Raw genomic sequence first — 14,422 nt, 5'->3', positions numbered from 1 at the left:
TGGCGTACAGCGCTACCCTTTTCATTGGCTAATCAGGGCTATATGCAAATTAACTGCCAACTAAGATGGCAGTTAACTGCCAACAAAGATGGTGTCTAATTTGCATATGTAGGCACAATGCAGGGAGGCGAAAGGGAAAGCAGGAAGAAGCCCCCTGCCACTGACAGTGATCGGAAACCCAGGGGGGAGCTAAGAGCTGGGGGGCAGGGCAAAGGCGGCCATGGGACCGCCTTTGCCCTGCCCCCAGCCATGATCGGAGAATCAGGTGCCTTTGCCGCCCTGGCCAGTGATAGCAGGAAGTAGGGGTGGAGCCAGCGATGGGAGCTGGGCACGGTCGAAGCTGGCAGTCCCCTGCCCAGGCCTAATGCCTTGGCCAGAGGCGTTAGGCCTGGGCAGGGGCAGAGTCTGCAACCGCGGGGAGCTGGGGATCCTCTGCCCAGGCCTGACACCTCTGCCGGAGGCGTCAGGCCTGGGCAAGGGGCCGATCAGGCGATCGGAGGGTGATGGGGGTCTACGCCTCTGGCCGGGGCATCAGGCCTGGGCAAGGGGCAGAGCCAGCAATCGGAGGGGTCTGGGGGTCCCGTGCCCAGGCCTGATGCCTGGGCCAGAGGCGTCAGGCCTGGGCAGGGGCCGATCCTGCGATTGGAGGGTGATGGGGGTCAACGCCTGAGGGCTCCCAGTATGTGAGAGGGGGCAGGCTGGGCTGAGGGACACTCCCCACACACACACACCCAGTGCACGAATTTTGTGCACCGGGCCCCTAGTAAATAAATAATAGGAAGAAATAAAGCAGAGGGAAAATGATGAAAAGATAAATTTATGAACTGGGAAGGGATTAAAATAAGAGATAATGTGCAAACACAATAATAATAAACCTCCAACAGACCACCTTCTATAATAAAAGGCTAATATTCAAATCAACCGAATAGCAGAACGACCAGTTGCTATGATGTGCACTGACCACCAGGGGGCAGACGCTCAATGCAGGAGCTTCCCCCTGGTGGTCAGTGCGCGCCCACAGCAGGAGCGCTGCTCAGCCAGAAGCCGGGCTCACAGCTGGCAAGAGGGCTCTCGGACTGCAAGAGGGCACAGGCCGGACTGAGGGACACCCCCTTCCCTGCCAAGTGCACGAATTTTTGTGCATCAGGCCTCTAGTGAAGATATAAGAGAAACAAGTATGGATGAGCAAGGAAGTGAGTAAAGCACCCAATCCTCCCAGGGACCATGAGACTCAGGAGTCCATGGGCAAATGGTTCAGTAGCAATCGGTCAGAATGTTGACATCCTCTTCCAGTCCTGTTAATGACATGTTTGACCTTGAAAGTGAGGCTGGGACATAGGAGGTCATGGTTTCCTTCAGGAATGCGTTCTGCCTTTATTTCTATGCAAAGTGTCATTTTTATTTGAAGTATTGGAAGCCATCTACAAGCATGATTCTCCAAGACGCAGGCCCCTGCGTGAGCTGTGAGAGCATCCTGTGACTTACCTGTTCTCTGTGTCCCACCCTGTGTGTAACTGTGGCTTTGAGCCTTTGCTTTCTCAGGAAGGAGAGGCAGGCTGCCTGGCCCAGAATTCAGATGTGCATCAAAATTGTTCTCTTGGCGAGTGCACAAAAACCCAATTAGTCTCCCACGGACAGGCTGTCTCTGGGGATCCAGCAGCCTAACTTTCAGGGCACCTCTGCGAGAAAATAGCTCAGGATTTTTGAACAGCCCACATTCCAGACCATGTGGAGTGAGGGCTCATGTAGATAAATCCCGTAGGCTTTTCTGGCTGATACTGTTCTGAGGTGCCAGGCGTTCCTAAGAGGAGATTATCAGGCAGTCTCGGAGTGAGAGTCATTGAGCATTGTGACCTCCAGTAACATCGGCTCCTTTCCATGTGTCATCACAGGGGTTTGCCAGCTCGTGAACAAGATGGAGGAGAACACCGGCAAGGTGAAGCCATTCAACCGGAACGATGAGCAGTTCCTGGAAGCTTTTGTAATCTTCTGTGGCCTGGGGATCCAGAACACGCAGATGTATGAGGCGGTGGAGAGGGCCATGGCCAAGCAGATGGTCACGTTGGAGGTGAGCACAGCTGGGGGACCTCTTGGTGTCCATACTTGTCAAAGGTTACGTGACCAAACCACAACTCAGGCCCACGGCTTGCTCAGTCCGTCTGCTTTGTTATGGAAAGCAGCGCGTGACCCAGGCCATCCACTCCCATGGACAGAACTGCCACGGCAGTCACCCGGCCCATCTCACCTTGCCAACAGCTCTAGTCACAGTTTCAAAAACAAAGACAGATCTAGCTGGTTCAGCTCAGTGGATAGAGTGTCGGCCTGTGACTGTAGAGTTCTAGGTTTGATTTCAATCAAGGGCATGTACCTCGTTGTTGCAGGCTCGAGCGCTGGTTCTGGTCAGGGTGTGTTAGGAGGCAGCCCGTTGATGTGTCTCTCTTCTCACATCGATGTTTCTCTCTCTGTCTCTCCCCCTCCCAATCTCTCTAAAAAAAAAAAAAAAAATCAGTGGAAAAATATCCTTGTGTGAGGATTAACAACAAAAACAAAACAAAAGACAAAGACAGAAATCCTAAGTGCTCTTAGAGAAGCAGAAATAAGGAAAAGAAAAGATGCGTCTGGCACTGTTCAAACTCTTACACTGGCCACCTCACCATCATCAGAAACTCCGTTTAGAGATTTATGGCCGACTCCTGAGTGTGAGTCTTGGGTGAAGGCTGGGGATCTGCATGTTCTTGAGCGTCTGCAAGGATCCTGGACACACAGGGACCCTGTGAATGCTGGCTGGGGGCTGACCTGGGCAGGTCCCTCCCTGGTGGGGCAGCCCCTTCCAGGGGGACCTCACCAACATCCATGAAAAAATGCACTTCATGTAACATGACATGTCTTCCCCCCCGGGCCAGTCTAGGGAAGCAGATGTCAGAGGGTGCACATGTCTGCCCATCACTCAGTGTTGGTGTAAAATACACACCTCTCTTTTCCAGTTGCCATGAGCTGGAATCTGTGGTGGGATGTAACCTTCCCTCCATCCCTAATAAATAAACATCCAACTAAAGAGCTAGAAAGTTATGCAATACTAGAGGCCCAGTGCACAAAATTTGTGCACAGGGATGGGGGGCGGGTCCCTCAGCCCGGCCTGCACCCTCTCACAATCAGAGACCCCTTGGGGGATGTCCGAATGCCAGTTTAGGCCCCTCTCATAATCCGGGACTGCTGGCTCCTAACCGCTCACCTGCCTGCCTGCCTACCTGATCACCCCTAACCACTCAACTGCCTGCCTGATTGCCCCTAACCCCTCTGCCTGCTTGCCTGATTACCTCTAACTGCTCACCTGCCTGCCTGATTGCCCCTAACCACCTCTGCCTTTGGCACCCTCTGCCGCGGCTTCGTCTGGAAGGACGTCAGAGTGATGTCTGGAAGGTCGTTTGGCTGTCTGGTCTAATTAGCATGTTACACTTTTATTATTATAGATATGTTGAGATTCATCAGTAACCCATCTGGTTCTCCACTCCCTAAAATGAATATGTAACACTTCGCTAGAGAATCATTTCAGATGAGACCTCAGACCATAACCAGGGGAAGCCCCACCTGCAAATACTCACACACACACATCCAAATGACACACATGCACACATACACGTGTACCTGTCACTCAAAGGTCTGAAAATGGGTACCTTTTAACAATGATCCTAAAACTTTGGGGGATTTTTAAAAATAAATCTTGTATTATCTCTGTCAAAAATGAACTTTCAGAAATGTTTTAAAAGTATGATAGACATTTTAAATCCAACCACCACCCTGGTTAAAACGGTGTCGGAAATATTGTCGCATTGCTAGAGGGTCTCACTTTTGAAAATGGGCATTGCTGCTCCTCAGGTTCAGTTATAAGACGTGGTGAGCCTGACTTCCTAGCCCTCTGGGGCAATGGGAAGTTCTAGAGCCAGAACTGTGAGATGTGGAAGCTGGTACCCAGGCCCCTCCTCTCCCTGGGTGAGCCTGCAGCCAAGTTAGGAGAGTCCTCGCCCCTGGGTGGCCGCAGCCATCAGCGGGCGGGTCCCTCGGCCACACTGCTCAGCTCCGGTGCCCCTCGGCCCTGGGTCTGCGGCATCCCTATCCCAGCCACGCCGTCGTCTTTGTGGATTCTGCAGCACACAGGCCTCCCCTGAGCCACTTCCAGGCGCTGGCTTTAAAACGTCAGTTTGCTTCCCTAATTCTGCCCACAAGCACAAATAACTAAAGTCAGGATTTTAAAAGCACACACACACACACACACAATTGAAATTTTCTGCCAAATTTGAGCCAATAGTGTGGCTGTAAATCGTGTGTTTGTTATACCAACAATGTCAGACTGAAGTGAGCCCTTTTCTTTGAACATGGGGGTCGGGGGAGTGGGCGTCTGATTTTGTTTTCTGGAACAATTGAATTGAAATCTGGGGGTTTTCTCTCTGTTGAAGGAAACGAAGAAAACAAGGCTTGAGAGTCTGAGGGGCCTAGTTCTCTTTCTGGGAGGTGTTAGCGGGACCCCAGGCTGAAATCTCGGCCCCTGTCGTGTAATGTGTCCCCGCTTCCCCGCAGGTCCTGTCCTATCACGCCTCGGCCGCGGAGGAGGAGACCCGGGAGCTGCAGGCCTTAGCGGTAATGACGGGCGGCACAGCGCAGTCATCCACACACACGCCTTTCCCGGGGATCTGCTCCCACCAGTAACGGTGGGAGACATTCAGCCAATGTGGCGGGTAGTTAGAGGGACGCTCACAAATATTCAGTCAACCCATTTCCTGCAGGGCTGCAGTCACCGGTGCTGCAAAGCAGAGAGAATAACTCCAATGGACCTTGTCCTCCATTCGATGATTCCAGGTTTTTCTAATAATTGTTCCCATCTTTACATCTAGCTGAGGCCAACATTAAACTCCGTTTCAGTTCCTGGGGGAAGCGGCCGGGCAGCTGCAAAGTGGCTGTCCGGTTGGGGTCGTGGTGACGAGGTGTCGTGGTTTGTTACTGAGTCCCTGCCCCGTGTTCTTGAGGAGCAAGCGATTTTGCATTCCGACCACATGGCTTGAGGCTGCTTGAATTGGGCTCCCAGGGGCCGGTGCCTGACTTCTTGCCTCCCTCCAGTGAGCGGGGAGAGAGCGCCCGGGCTGGGGCTGGGATGCCGTGCGTTCTGGGTTTTGATGGGGTTGGTCTTGGTTGAGGTCCATGCAGGTCTGAGGCATTTACTTACACCTTGGCAGCCACGCTGGCCTCCTAAGTTTAAATTTGAGACCTCAGGGATCCGGTCGGTGTGAGATGTGACGAGGGTCAGGTAAGGAACGAGAAGGGCGTGGCCAGTCACCGAGGTTCTCTGTCGAGGTCATCAGCATCTCAACTGCCAAACCCCAGCCCTCTGAGCGGTCCCTGCGTTTTCCCTGTGACTGTACAGCTGTGCCACGGAGGCCTCGCTGAACCTAGAGAGGCCGTGGCTGGTCAGGGTCTCCGTGGCTGGCTCCTAGCTGGCTCAGGGTAGCCTTGGCTGGCTCAGGGTCACTGTGGCTGGTCAGGGTCTTCGTGGCTGGCTCAGGGCCACTGTGGCTGGTCAGGGTCTCCGTGGCTGGCTCCTAGCTGGCTCAGGGTAGCCTTGGCTGGCTCAGGGTTACTGTGGCTGGTCAGGGTTGCCGTGGCTGGCTCCTAGCTGGCTCAGGGTAGCCTTGGCTGGCTCAGGGTTACTGTGGCTGGTCAGGGTTGCCGTGGCTGGCTCAGGGTCACTGTGACAGGAAGTGGAGCCAGGACACACAGTGCACCCCCAGGGCCGTGCACAGTCCATGGCGCTACCTGTGAGGCAGAGAGAAGGCGGGTGAGCCCGATGAGAAGGATGGCGCCTGAATAACCAAGCGGGAATGGGAAGGAGGAGGGCCGGCCGATGTGGTTTAGAACGTGGGACGGTGAGGCTGCAGGACCCCTGATGGATATGGACACTCAGGAATGACCAGCTGGAGGGTGAGGGCTGGGGCTCCCATGGAGGGTGAGGGCTGGGGCTCCCATGGAGGCCGCGGTCTGGGGGTGGCCCTGTATTCTCAACGTCCACAGAGTGGTTTCCCGTGCGGGGCGGTGGGAGGGCAGGTTTCCCGTGCGGGGCGGTGGGAGGGCAGGTTTCCCGTGCGGGGCGGTGGGAGGGCAGGTTTCCCGTGCGGGGCGGTGGGAGAACAGGTTTCCTGTGCGGGGCGGTGGGAGGGCAGGCCCGGAGGGAAGGCAAGGGCAGGACCCTCGGGAACGTAGGTTCACATGGACGGGCAGGAGGAGAAAGCGTTGGGCCGGACATGGCCGCTGAGCAGGGAGGCTGATGGAAGAGCGGCAGAAGGCAACGCACACGCAGGTTCTGAGAGGTGCTGGGCCGGGGGTCTGTGAGGACCAGGGGGCTGTGGGGCCCGCAATGAGCAGCAGCGAGGAGGCAGCCACCGGATACAGTGCAGGCGAGGGGACAAGACAAGGAAACAGATACAGATGGTTGTTAAAGACAAGTTTTGTGTGAAAGAGGGTGGAGGAGTCGCGGTGAGGGTGTTGCTGAATGATGAGGTTTTATGTTTCGGTTCGGTTCGGTTCTGTTCTGTTCGGTTTGGGATTTTGAGTAGGGATAGCTCCCAAGCTTGAGGTCGGCACGTTCTTGGACAGAGAGGGAAGGAGAGGTGGGCGAGGCCCACAGTGCGGGACGGGGCGCCATCCAGGCCTGGACTGGGTTGGGCGTTAGAGAGAGCCACCCCTCTGCCCCACCAGGGGAAGGGTGGTAAGAAGAGCCACATTTAGGGAGCGCTTACCACCGGCGTGGCATGTGTGAAGTTCGTGTGTGTTAACTGAGTGTATTTAATCCACAACAGTTCCACATGCTGCTGCTATTAGCATTTTTAAGGCAACTCGAGGTTGAGCATTTAGGGCATCCTACACAGGTTGGCAGAGATGTGCCCATGTATGCCCAGGCGGTCCAGGCCAGAGCCCACGCAGCCCACTGCCCGCAGCCCCCGCCCACACGCAGAGAGAGTGAGCTGGGGAGGCAGGGGGAGGGCAGGGCTGGATCGCAATTAAGTCGTCGAGGGGTGAGGGGCGAGCTGAGCCATCTGCTGAGGAGCATTAGGGACTTGGGATAATTTTCCCAAAAGGCTGGGCTTCCCTGGGGTTCAGCTCATTCGGAATCGGCTGTACTTATTTTGCTTTCGATGGTATTTGAAGAAATGAGCTTTCCCCCCAATTATTGACAAAGGGTTATAGATTTAAAGACTCCTTCACCTCAGACTCAATTGGCCCATTAGTCTAACCTCCCAGAATGCTGGCGTTTGGGGCTGACCGCCTGCTGTGGGCTGGAAATGATCACAGGAGAGGCACATTTTCAGTGTGGGCACTGGGGGGTCACTCAGGTGGTTCTAAAATGAGGTCAAGCTTACACTCCGCCCTGAGTTGTTTCAGTGGTTCTCAACTTTCTGGCCCTTTAAATACAGTTCCTCATGTGGTGACCCAACCATAAAAATATTTTCATTGCTACTTCATAACTGTAATGTTGCTACTGTTATGAATCGTCATGTAAATATCTGATATGCAGGATGGTCTTAGGCGACTCCTGTGAAAGGGTTGTTCAACCACCAAAGGGGTAGTGACCCACAGGTTGAGAACCACTGTTTTAGATAAATACAAACTAGCGTATAGAGCAATTCCCAAAGATCCTGCTAAAAAACTCGCTTTTCACTTTGAAAATAGCAATAGTCTTTCAGAAAAATCTGAAAATTATTTTCTCAATTATGTTCATAATTTTAGCAAGAGAAAAAGACGTTGGAGCAACTGAAAAGGGCAGTATTGTTCAAAACCATCTGTTTTCTATTCAGAACATAGAATTCTGGCAGCTGCGTTCAGAAATTCAGGCTTACAAAGCTGGGAGGTCAAAGGACTTGTTTAAATCTGTTGAAATTTAGCATCTGATTGCAATTCTCGTTTTCTCAGTCTTATAAAGATTCCTGTACAGCCCCAGCCACACAGGTGTCCGTCCTCCAGAAATGACAAAATCGCTGGCTTCATCATGTGTCTGACTGTTTATCCCAACTTAAACCTAAAATACGTGGAAAAGCTGTCACATGTTTTAACTTTTATTTTAAAAAATTAGTTCTGAAGAGAATGAAATAGTGCACTAAACATTTACGCCTGTGCCCAGAAAAGCTCACTAGTTATACAGAATAATTTTGTTGGTAGGAAATTCAGCATCTTTATTTTCTCCCCCTACTTTCCCTGAGGTTTTTTATTATTATTATTGAGTTTATTGAGTTTGTTGTTATTAATCTGATCATTGCTTGGCTTAGAATTGGGTGTAGCACAAGTAGAGCCTTAAGCAAAGCATTTTGCTGTGGACGTTTTAATAACCCTTGGTCAGCAGTTACTGAGATGAAAATGAAAGGAGGCCAGTTGGCCTGGGTCTGACTATTAGACAGTTATTGGGACGCACTGTGTTCACTCATTATAGCAGTGTTTTCAACCTTGGCTGCACATTAGAATCACCTGGGAATCTTTTTAAAATCCTGATTTCTAGGTCTCATCCTCCGGAAATTCTGTTTCTTTGTTATGGGGTGAGGCCACAACATTAGTAACAAAGAAACAGAATTTCTGGAGGATGAGGCCCAGAAATCAGGTTTTTAAAAAGATTCCCAGGTGATTCTAATGTGCAGCCAAGGTTGAGAACCACTGCATTATAGATAGCTGGATGTTCCATAGCCTGGCTGGCTGCCTCTTCCAGGCATGTCCTGGAGTTCATTGTGTAAACCAAGCTCCGGGTTTCGTCATGGGGCCGGGGCCAATCCGGTTCCTGCTGTGACTTCTGTCATCCCGAGAATGTCTCTAAAAGCAAGTCGAGACGCTGCTGTGAAAGGTCTTCTGTGTCAAAACAGCCAGAGAGGGAGCAGCTGGCCGCTTAGGCAGGTTCCTCAGGACAGATGGGCCTCGTTGGACCAGCGTTCAGAGCCAGCCCTGGGCGGGGACCCCTCCACCAGGCGGGGACCCCTCCATTGGGCGAGATCCTCTCCCTCGGGCGGGATCTTCTCCCATCAGGCGGGGACCCCTCCCTCAGGCACAGTGCGAGGTGCGATCACTGCCGGAGACAGCAGTGAGGGGCAGACCACCACCCCTGATGCCTCTGTCAGTGTTAGGGTGCGACCCAGCACCTCCTGTCAGATGATCACATTCCCTCCCTCTTTGGGCAGATCTCTATCGATAACCATTTCATTAATGGAAAAATTTGAGCAAATAATAGCAACGAAGAGTTGATGCTCTGGTCTTATTAACCAGGGTCACTGAGCTGTCGTAACCCACAACAACTGAGAAGATACCTCTTCCTCACACGGTGCTAGGGACGTGCTCGGGACAATGTGGGCCCTTCAGACCATCGAGACATCATCCTTACAGACGTGCAGGGCGTGACTGGCTCCATCCAGTTCACCTGGATAAGACAGCGGATTCTGTTTGATTCTTCCTCTTTCACCCAATAAGCGAATCCTACCTGTTTTGCTTTGATGTTGCTAGTGGATTATTGCTACTGCTATTCTTTTTAAAAAATCTATATTTTTATTGATTTTGGAGAGAGAGATAGAAACAACAATGATGAGAGAGAATCATTGATCGGCTGCCTCCTGCACACCCCCCACTGGGGATCGAGCCTACAACTGGGCTTGTGCCCTTGACCGGAAACAAACCTGGGTCCCTTCAGTCCGCAGGCTCGCTCTATCCACTGAGCCACACCAACCAGGGCTCTACTGCTGTCCTTAGCTCCGAAATATCACAGCTCTGTTCTGGAAATTCTTATGCACTTAGGTGTCACCCAGTTCCGTGGGTACTCGTCCCAGTTGTAGTCAAGTTCCCTCTAAAGTTTTACTTACAAGCGTATACATATTTCATCCTGTCCTTGCCATTATTGCATGCCTTCTTTATATGGTTTTGAAAAACTGTGCACTCGCAATCCAACCTTTGTAGTCTCTGCCTCTGCCTGATTGAGACTTACAGGAGTCCGCGTATATGATGTTAGGGAAGGGAACCTCCAAAAGCCTGTTGCTGTAGTTATTGAGGGAAACACATGAGCCCTGTTGAGCTCCACTCTGCTCTCTGCACGGCTGGGCTCCATGTGGAGCCGATGTACAGTGGCTTCTTCTCTCATTCGTGCATGGACTCACTTCATAAGTGCTAATGGCCTTGTAAATGAATCGTGAATGTTTTTTCTTTAAAAGCATGTGTCCTGTGCGTGTTGAATGGGGAGGGGAGCCGTCAGCCTCCTGGGAAGTGCGATGCGGTGGCTGCCGGGCGGGCAGCTTGAGGGCTTCCATGTGGGCACAGGCCTCAGCCGGGCCACCTCCAGGCGGCTGGCTTCCCAAATGCCAACGTGAACATGGCCGTTGACGCGAAGGTAGTTTTCCTAACTGCACAGGAGCACAAACAACTGAAGGCAGTTGTTTAAAAACACGACTGACTAATTAAACTCTTGGCCAAGTTTGAGCCAGTGGTGTAGCTTTAAATGATGTGTTTGTTATATCAGCTTCAGACTAAAGTGAGCTGCTTTCCTGAACATAAGAGTGGAACTACATTCGTACTGATCGCTGAGGTACCTCAGCAGATTTTCTGAGGTTGAAGCCCGTGGAGGGGCGGACCCAGCTGGGTGGCAGGAGGCATCGGAGGGGCGGGCCCAGCTGGGTGGCAGGAGGCGGCAGCGGCCCAGTTTGGGTTGGCTTATTCGGTGATTGGACATGTACACATCTGTCACACCTAGTGCTTTACAGAACCTCTAAAATGCGCGCTTTCTGTCCGTCTCCAGCACCACAGGGCGGTCAGGTGCATCAGCCCCTGAAGGAAACCAAGTCGGACTCTCACTTGGCACACTCTGACCACCAGGCAGCCCTGCAGGGCACGTGGGGATGCAGACTGTGGCGCAGCGAGAGCTGCCCCTGAAAGGGCGCCCACCGCCCTCCCTGCTCGTGGTAAAATGCTGAGTTCTGTTTCATAAAATGGAGTTAAAATCGCCTTTCCAAGCCCGTCGGGGCGGACAGGAAGTCGGGTCCCTGGGGATGGTCCGTGAGCTGTAAATGACAGGGACTTTCTCATGGCCGGTCAGTCCTGGATCCCAAGAGTCCCGAGCCCCCGCGTCACTGACCACAACACCACACGGCTCTGGACAGACGTGGCCGCCTGTCCCCAGAGGTCAGCTCAGGAAGCTGGCCATGGTGGGCTGACCCCTGGCCCAGCGGGCAGCAGGGAGAGGCTGGCTCTGGGAGAGCGAGGCCAAGCCAGTGTCCGCGGGGAGAGGCCCGGCTGTGTTGGCCTCTTTTCCTGTAGCCTTAGAGCGTCCTCGTGGAAGGAACGAAAGACACTTCCGGCTGCACGAACAGTGATGCCCTGGGGGACAGTCCTCCGGCCGTGCAGTGTGTGTGTTTGTGTGTGTGTGTGTGTGTGTGTGTGTGTGTGGCGGAGGGGGGCGGGCACTGCTCTAGCTGTGAGTTAAAGGGGGCTGTTCCCACCCCTCACTCCCAGCTGCGCTGACAGGGGCTGCTGGAAGCACAAGGCCTTTATGTAACACCCAACCCCTCCCGGTGCAGCCACGCCGGTTCCGGCCCGGGGCTAAAGGAGCAGCTGCGTGCTTTCTCGTGGAGTTTGGGCTGGGAGAGTCTGTGTGCAGGGGGAGCGGGGGGCATGTGTATAAAGTATAAATACGTCTGGTGAGCATAAGTCCGACGTGAAGGTCGTGGGGAGTGGGAGGAGGCGAGGTGCCCTCTCTGGGAGGGAAAGCTCTGGATTGGCCGTGGGATTTTATTATGTCACCTCTGTGCTTCACAAAAGATGGAAGTGGAGCAGAGTAGTGACATCCAGCTATTCACAGGGAACCTCAGGGGTTGGGGGGAGTCGGGAACGCTTTAAGGGGGGACCCCGCTTACCTGTGCCCTCTCCACACTGAGCCCCATCAGCTAAGGTGCGGGAGGGGTGGCCGGTGCAGAGAGGGGGGCATGGGGACTCCTGCCAGTGCCGATTCTGGGCCCCGGCCCCGCAGGAAATCTAGGGGAGACCCCACAGCTCAGCTCTGCAGGTGCCCGCGTGCCAAGGCCTTGGCCTCTGTTGCTTCCTGGGAGTTGAGCTCTGTGTAGCCTTTCTCAGGAGAAAACGGAAACCCTTTATTTTTGCTTAATCTCCCCCAATTCAAATACCATAACCAGTTTGGTGATTTTTATTAACATCCCGTCTCAGACTAGAGAGGTCAGCAGGCAGCTGTGGGGGCTGCTGTCTCCCACCCGCTGGAGGGCATCTCCGCTGAGCTTGGGGTCCTTTGCACCGGAGCTGACGGCTCAGACCAAGTGAGGGAATGGGGTTCCTTGCGTTCATTCCATAGCCGTCCCTGGTGAGCAGTCACAGCCGCAGCCGCCAGCAGCCACAGTGGAAGCGCAGGTCCCCGTGTGGCCGGGCGACACAGGAAACCACGTGCCCATGAACTTTGCGGAGGGAACGGGCATTCCCAGCTGGGTCAGCTCTGCGGCATTTGACCTTTGACCTTTCTGTGGGTGGGAGCTCAGCACCTGGAGAGAGAAGCAGGGGTAGAAGGGAACATGGATGAGATCGAGGGAAAGGAGCCAGGCGCATCGGATGAAGCTGCCGCATGAAGCACAGTGAAATGAGCGTCGGAGCAACACCAAGGGTGGCAGTCAGAGCGCAGGTCCTCCAGGGAGCAAAACCGGCTTCTCAGGCCGGCCCAGACCTGAGCCGGGCACCTGTCTGCCGAGCACACCCAGGGGACGGGGCAGGGCTGGGCACTGGGGCCCCTGCTCCGCTTGGGGGAGGAGGCTAACCCCGTCTGGGCTTTAGTTTCTGCACCTGAGGGAGTGTTGCTTGGGAATGAAACGTGAAGCGCTCCGAGCATCGTCACTGCTGCTGCCCCTCAATCCTCGCCCCGGCCCTGGCATGGCCCAGGACGGCCACTCAGAGTCATCATTGGCACAGGCCAGGCAGCCTACAGGGCACCTCCGGAGGCCTGCGTCCTGTTCCGGGCTCAGCCTCCGGCAGCAGCCTCACTGCCTCCGCCCGCCTCCTAGATGAGGGTCTCGCATGTGTCCCATTCCCAAGGGAAAGCAGACGCACTGTTCCCCGCCGTGAAGCCGAGGACTGTGAGCCGGGCTCACTCGTGTCCCCTCCCCCAGGCGGCCGTGGTGCCCTCTGCCCAGACCCTGCGGATCACCGACTTCGGCTTCAGCGACTTCGAGCTGTCGGACCTGGAAACTGCGCTGTGCACCATCCGGATGTTCACCGACCTCAACCTGGTGCAGAACTTCCAGATGAAGCATGAGGTGAGGCACACGCGTGTGTGTATGCAAGCATGTGCACATGTGTGTACGTGTATGAGCACGTGTGCATGTGTGCATGCGTGTGCATCATCCAGATGTTCACTGACCTCAACCTGGTGCAGAACTTCCAGATGAAGCATGAGGTAGGGGCGCATATGTGTATGTGTGCGTGTGTGAGCCCGTGTGCATGTGTGTGGGTTAGTGTGTGCACACGTGTGTATGCATGTGTGGAAGAGAGAATTGGCTTTGGATGCTGGTGTGAAATGCAGATTTTAAGTTTCAGCGACTGATCTGTCACTAATGCCTATCAGAGAATTTTAAAGGAAACGACCAGCCACCGTGAAGGCATTTATCGGGTTCCCACCAGGTATCCAGCCCCCGCTGTCCACTGGGGGGGTTCCCACCCTGGGAGAGGATGTGCAGAGGCGGGTGGGCAGGAGGTGGGGGCTGTGGAGCGCGCTGTGCAGGGGTGAGGCTGCAGGCAGGCACAGGAGGGGAAGGAGGAAGCCCATCGTGTAGACCCCTGTAGGCTGCTCAGAGGAATCAGGATTTTGTCCTGAAAACAGTGGTGTCACCAGGAGTTTGAAGGGGGGGTGACATGTCGGATGGCGTAGGTCACAACCTCTCAGGGAAGGGCCAGGACTGAGAGGGCTCCTGGGGACAAGGGGGTACAGGGCCAATGACAGCCAGCTCTGGGCGCCCCCGGGCCACCTCTGGGGAGAAGGTGAACACAGGATTTTACCGCGTTGACAACCTCGTTCGCCTCCTGGGAAACAGCAGGACTGGACGTGTCCCTCCCCGCCGTCCATGGAGAAGGAGCATCAGGGACACAGAGGAGGGAGGAGGGAGAAGACCTCGGAGAACAAAGTCCAGTCATTTGCCTTCAAGGCATTTGCTCGGTCGGGTGTCTGCTCTCCTTGCACAGGTCTCCTCCCCTGGAACTTACGGACCTCTGAGGCCTCGCTGCTCAGCTGATGGTTAATCATGAAATGCGGTTGATACCGGGACAGTGCGCCCGGCACTGGGCTGGGGCCCGGTCCGCAGTGGGGTCCGTGCTCAGACGCCTCGCCCCAGATGGACACCGGCTGATGCAGGGGAGGGCGGGACACACG

At 54.4% G+C, this 14,422-nt stretch overlaps 1 protein-coding gene across 2 annotated transcripts in view; it reads left to right on the top strand.

Annotated features, from left to right (window-relative positions):
* Nucleotides 1-14,422, top strand: part of PDE5A (phosphodiesterase 5A) — a 139,372-nt gene that overhangs the window by 66,448 nt on the left and 58,502 nt on the right. For both annotated transcript variants that reach the window (XM_081092068.1, XM_081092069.1), the window contains exons 10-12: nucleotides 1,893-2,068; nucleotides 4,576-4,635; nucleotides 13,167-13,313. In XM_081092068.1, the coding sequence (XP_080948194.1) occupies nucleotides 1,893-2,068; nucleotides 4,576-4,635; nucleotides 13,167-13,313 (383 nt within the window). The remainder of the gene's footprint in view (nucleotides 1-1,892; nucleotides 2,069-4,575; nucleotides 4,636-13,166; nucleotides 13,314-14,422) is intronic.

The sequence above is a fragment of the Myotis nattereri genome (genome assembly GCF_964212035.1).
Source record: "Myotis nattereri genome assembly, chromosome: 5".
NCBI classification, from domain to species: domain Eukaryota; kingdom Metazoa; phylum Chordata; class Mammalia; order Chiroptera; family Vespertilionidae; genus Myotis; species Myotis nattereri.
The sequence above is the reverse complement of the archived record's forward strand: the minus strand, read 5'-3'. Positions and strand labels throughout refer to the sequence as shown.